Source organism: Aegilops tauschii, chromosome 4 (genome assembly GCF_002575655.3).
Source record: "Aegilops tauschii subsp. strangulata cultivar AL8/78 chromosome 4, Aet v6.0, whole genome shotgun sequence".
Classification (NCBI taxonomy): domain Eukaryota; kingdom Viridiplantae; phylum Streptophyta; class Magnoliopsida; order Poales; family Poaceae; genus Aegilops; species Aegilops tauschii.
In genome coordinates this window covers 138,640,945-138,646,593 of record NC_053038.3, presented here as the reverse complement: position 1 = coordinate 138,646,593, position 5,649 = coordinate 138,640,945, and the positions used below count along the sequence as shown (strand labels likewise).

General features: G+C 47.0%; 2 protein-coding genes across 2 annotated transcripts; one reads left to right on the top strand and one right to left on the bottom strand.

The window, feature by feature from the left end:
• Positions 1-2,288: 2,288 nt before the first annotated feature.
• LOC109785076 (17.5 kDa class II heat shock protein-like) lies at positions 2,289-3,038 on the top strand. Its single transcript, XM_020343682.4, has one exon. The coding sequence runs from the start codon at positions 2,405-2,407 to the stop codon at positions 2,891-2,893; it is 489 nt and encodes a 162-aa protein (XP_020199271.1). The 5' UTR covers positions 2,289-2,404; the 3' UTR covers positions 2,894-3,038.
• A 359-nt stretch (positions 3,039-3,397) lies between these two features.
• LOC109785075 (translationally-controlled tumor protein homolog) lies at positions 3,398-5,431 on the bottom strand. Its single transcript, XM_020343681.4, has 5 exons — positions 5,240-5,431; positions 4,861-4,934; positions 4,153-4,281; positions 3,912-4,069; positions 3,398-3,698 (listed from the first exon to the last, which is right to left on the bottom strand). Exons 1-5 carry the CDS (start codon positions 5,265-5,267, stop codon positions 3,581-3,583), a joined length of 507 nt encoding a protein of 168 aa, XP_020199270.1. The 5' UTR covers positions 5,268-5,431; the 3' UTR covers positions 3,398-3,580.
• Between the last annotated feature and the right edge of the window lie 218 nt (positions 5,432-5,649).

The following is a 5,649-nucleotide window of genomic DNA, read 5'->3' as shown; positions in this document are numbered from 1 at the left end:
AGGCATGGGAGACGTCACCGGGCTGCACGTGTGTTGAACGCGGAGGCACCGTTCTTCGGTGCTTGGATCGGAATCAACCGCGATCTGAATCGCTACGAGTACGACTCCCTCATCCGCATTCTTGCAACGCTTCCGCATCGCGATCTACAAGGGTATGTAGATGCACTCCCCTTCCCCTCGTTGCTAGATTACTCCATAGATTGATCTTGGTGATGCGTAGAAAATTTTGAATTTCTGCTACGTTCCCCAACAGATGGGTGTTTTCATCTCTCCCCACAAAAGGCAAAGCGGCAAAGCCCCATGTCACCTTTATTTTCTCTGCTAATAGAAAGAAGAGTGGTCTTATTAATAGCAAGGTGTACCTTAAGAAAACTGTTTTAATTCATTTATCTTTTCTTAGTGGACATGAAATCTTTCCGTGGGCTTTTTCATGAGTGGCTTTATTTGATTTAATCCCTTTTTGCCTAAAATGTATAACTCTATAGTTTTGTTTGCGGCCTAAGCGATGTAATGAGGGACGTCACTTGTAATTTGACGTCTCCCCAAAAGGACAGAAGTTGTAAAATTTGTGCAAAAACAAAAATTCATCTCGAGAGTTATGGTGTGATAGCTTCCTAGTATACTCTTTCTTCTTGGTTCTTGTTTGTAATCTCCTATTTCTATATAAAACTGTTGGTTCACAATCAACCCTTGGAAGAGTCAACATCATAACAACAAGGGTGTCATTAAATTCTTTTGAGGCCCTTCCATATTTATAGCTTCTATAAATCAAGTATGTACCTTCCCCTATAGAAGTGAAGTTATTTCTTGTAATTATAAATGTGTTTGTTATTTATCAGCTGACTGAAATTTTCAACCATGCCAGTCAACATGTGATTGAGAAGTAGGTGAGATGGTTCTAAGGCCGAGATGGAGGTGACACTACCTGTCGCGGTGTCTCCAAGATGGAGAGCTAGGACCTAGACGAAGGCAGGGACGACGCAGTTTGTCGTGGCATCGTCGACGGAGGACATGTAGGATGCGGTGGGTTGTGGGGTTCGGGTGAAGGTGGGTTAGAGGGATGACCGACGACGGTGGCTGCAGCTCGGGCTGTAGTGAGCGTTCGTGTGTGATGGCATTGGGCCTGGAGGAAGAAGGTTACGGGTCCGTTGGATGCATATCGGATGATGGGGGGAAACTGACTAAAGATAAATCTTTTAGAGCCTGAAATAGTCGCTCAATTGTAACCATAGAGACTTGGCACGGTTTTGAAGAGCCAGAGTTGCATGTGTGTTGTATGTAGTCTTGAAAAAGACAGTGCCTAGGTGACGCTTAGACACGCATAGGTGATGGCCAACGCCTCGCCTAGGACATAAGTGTAAGTGTAGGCAGGCAAGCAAGAATTGCCTACCCAAGCGAGCAATCATGCCATATTGCATTGTATGTCAAATGGGCCATATTCCTATGGCAATAGCGGGTAGTTAACTTATTTATATGCCCTAAATTAATATTGATACCCATGTAATAACCATAGATAGACCTGATAGTAGAAACTGTATTACCGCCTAGACCGTGCCTAGGGCGCTTAAGCACTGCCTAGGCACTAGGCGAGGGCCAATCGCCTTGCTTACGCCTACCGCTTTTTTCATCTTTGGTTGTATGACTAAGTTTTTTCTGGCAATTTTAAGGCCTTTGTGTATTCTATCTTGAAGACCTTTGTTATACACGTCTTCATATGGATTTTGAAGAAATAGAGTTCCATTGTATGGCATGATGAAAGAGAAGGTGCAAATGATGAGATGGAATGGCACTATGTGTTTTTATCGGGGTCCATAGACCTACATCCAATGTATATAAACATACATTTTATTTCCTATGTGTATGTCGTTCATGTTGGAATTTCTAAAATGGCTTATAAATAGGAACCGAGGGAGTATATTATAAGACTTGCTAAATCTCAGTCTAAGTCGCCCGAGATATAGCCACACGATTATTGTTCTCAACATGTATGTGGTGCACACACAACATTTACTAGTTTTGAATAAAAGTCCTTTGCCCCCCAAAAAAACTCTGTATGCGTTTTTTTTTTCAAAAGAAAAAATCTCTCTATGCCCATCCTAGAAAAAAATGTCTCTCTGCTGCCCCGAATGACATCTGGGGCCTAAGGCTACCACAAAACAATTACGAAGGTGGAACCTCTAGAACTTTCTCCATCAGCGGGCGAAGAACTCCCTGCCGCACAGCGCTTGTTCGACCACCTTTCAGAAGTTTCCATCGCCTTCCGGACTCACCGCGCCCGGCGACCTACATAAACTCCCTCCTCGCCATCGCATCGCCACCAAAGCATTCCACAAGATTCAACGAGCGATCCAACGCAAGCCCAACCCGAGGAGAGACCGACCGAGCTCGAGATCAGCGAGCGAGAATGGCGGGCATGGTGTTTGGCTTGGAGAACCCGATGATGACCGCCCTGCAGCACCTGCTGGACATCCCGGACGGGGAGGCTGGTGGAGCCGGTGCCGCCGGCGGCGAGAAGCAGGGCCCGACGCGCGCCTACGTCCGCGACGCGCGCGCCATGGCGGCCACCCCGGCCGACGTGAAGGAGCTGCCGGGCGCGTACGCGTTCGTGGTGGACATGCCGGGGCTCGGGTCCGGCGACATCAAGGTGCAGGTGGAGGACGAGAGGGTGCTGGTGATCAGCGGCGAGCGGCGGAGGGAGGAGAAGGAGGACGCCAAGTACCTGCGGATGGAGCGCCGCATGGGCAAGCTGATGCGCAAGTTCGTGCTGCCAGAGAACGCCGACATGGAGAAGATCTCCGCCGTGTGCCGCGACGGCGTGCTCACCGTCACCGTCGAGAAGCTGCCGCCGCCCGAGCCCAAGAAGCCCAAGACCATCCAGGTCCAGGTCGCCTGAGATGCATCGAGTCCGGCTGTGCGCGTCAAACCGAAGCAGAGTGTGAGTGGGAGCGAGTTTCATCTGCTAGAGCCTAGAGGGTGTGTGTCGTGATGATTTGATGTTTCGTTAATGGAAATGGGGATGATCTCCGGCTTCGCCTGAACATGCGATTCTCTTGGCCACATTTTCCATTGAAAATTCCAAGATGTTCGTTTCTACTCAGTGTTCTGAAAATTCAGAAAGCTGTGTTTGTAACTTAACCGAAAACTGGATAAGAGCAGAACATGTGGAATATCAAAATTAGGTGGAAAACGAACTAGATCTGAAGTGCTTCTGAATTGTGAAACTCATCATTTTGTTCTTGATTTCGAATGATTCTTATCAAACGATGATTGATCATTTTGCTTTGCTCAACGTAGCAATGCTGTGTTACGTCAAAATGACCAAGTACAAAAGACATAAGATAATCTGATAGAATAACAGGGCAAAATCGCTTGATTCTAGCGAGTAAAAGCCGAGGCATTGACCAAAACATAACCACACCAATTTCACGATTACCATTACAAAGCAAATCCCACAATTATCAGAAAGTTTTCAAGACACTCAACATCTGATAGTTACCGACACAACATTGGAGAGTCGACTGACAACCATAGAGCAGAGCAAAAATACTGACGACCGCATAGATTTTAGCATACAGTGCGATTAGCACTTGACCTCTTTCAGCCCATGTGCAAAGTACAGGAAAGTTGGATCAGCAGCTCCCTCCTTGTAGTAGGCGAACACCACGCCGCCATCATCATGCATGCTCTCGCCAACAAAGCTGAAACACCAGTTTTAGAACTTGCGTAAGTTGAATGCATAGATTATTACTACCTTCCCCAAAATATAAAAAAAATGCTGTCACTGATTTAAGTTAAATAGAATAAATTACCAGCATCTAAAATACCAAAGTAAGAATAAAGTACTAACGTGTCTGGACGGACCAATGATAAACAGTGCCTGCACTTTCGAGCAAGGCAAAGAGAGAACTTACAACTGAAGGTCCTTGAGCTTGCTAAGAAGATACTTTGTGGCAGACTCAACATTCTTCTTGAAAACATCTAGGTCATCCCCTTCAAGCTTGGCAGAGAGGTTCTTGATGTAGCGCTTCATGTGAGAGATAAACTGCTTCTTGTCAAAAGCAGGTTGCTCCTGCAAAAGGTAATGGGGGCTTAGCACTATCATCAAGTGCATACACTGTAGAGAGGTCAAGAGCATCAAAAAGAGCAAGCAACCTGAAGACGGAAGGTGTCAACAATGTCAACCACCTTCACGGCCTGGTCATCGACACCCTCATCATCACCACCACCCTCAGCAGAGGGATTGGCTCCAATGTCCACATCAACTGCTCCTTGAACGACCCACTACAAGCATTCAAAACGATACAGGTCAAATAAACAACTAAAACATCTGAACGATGTTAGCACAAAGAAAAGTAATGTGCAGTGTGAGAGCTTCAGATATGAACGGTTGATAAATCATGTGTGTATGTGCAGTGTGAGCGCTTTAGATATGAACGGTTGATAATCATGTGTGTGCACAATAACTTTTAGAAGTTGAAATTGTTTACACAAGCAGATCCACCGGACCAACGAGCAGTAATCTTTTTTGCTTGTGTAGAAAAAACATACCAATCAATCCAAACCTCTAACCCCAATAGAGGATACAAACATGCTTAATTTTAACATTAGAAGTGTCAACGCTGCACAATATAATAACAAGGACTAACACGCCATGAAAGCAGATACAAGCCTGGTAACTGGATAACTCATATGATAATAAAACAGTCATCAATCTATCCCATGCCTAGATGAAAGGTGCTCATTCAGATCTGTGTTTTGTGAGACAAAATTGACGAGGTCGAATTAACCAACTAGCACGTGATCTACCCAGATAACCTAACCAAGCACCGCACACAGAGCAGCTGAGAATATAACGCTTACATGGCCGTCGACTTCCCAGAGCACGCCGTTCTCCAGCTCCCTGTACGGGAACGAATCCGACAGAAGCTCGTCGCCTGCGACACATCAAATACAGCACATTCAGTGAAATCCATCGTAGGAACGCATGAACAGATAGATAAAACCCAAGTCCTAACCCCAGACCGCACGGAGATCTACCGATTAGCGAGCGAATCCCGGTTACCAGTTAGCCAATCCGCGTCAGCAACCGACGACTAAACAACCGATTCAAGAAAGCGATCAGATCTAGCTAGTCCGAAAGCGATCAGATCTAGCTTCTAGCCAGTAGAAGCCCGATTCCATCGAAACAAGCTTAAAAGACGCGAAAACCGTGGGGAAATACAGAGGCGGGGGGACGAACCGGAAAGCTTGTCCTGGTACACGAGCATGGTGCCGCCTCTTGAGATTTCTCCCCCGAAAAAGGAGAAAACCCTAACGAGCTCTGGGGGAGGCAGGGGAGTAGCGGCGGACGGCGAGAGGGGGTGGGGAGGAGACGGCCTCCTCGGATTTATAGCAGCCCCGGAATAGGTGGGCTCCTTTTTCGGCCGTCCGATCTGTGGGTATGTTTCGGTTGAACGACCCAGATGTTTGATCTGGACGTGAGAAAAGTCCAGAAAAGTGTTTGGTTCGCTGCAGGCCGTCTGATCGGGGTATCGCGGTCGGATATTCTGGTACGGACGGCTCGGGTGCCTCTGCGGTGCACGACCAGGAGGCGTTCGCGGCACGGAACCGCTAGGTGTGCTGTCCGGGCGGCGTACCCCAAATCGTACA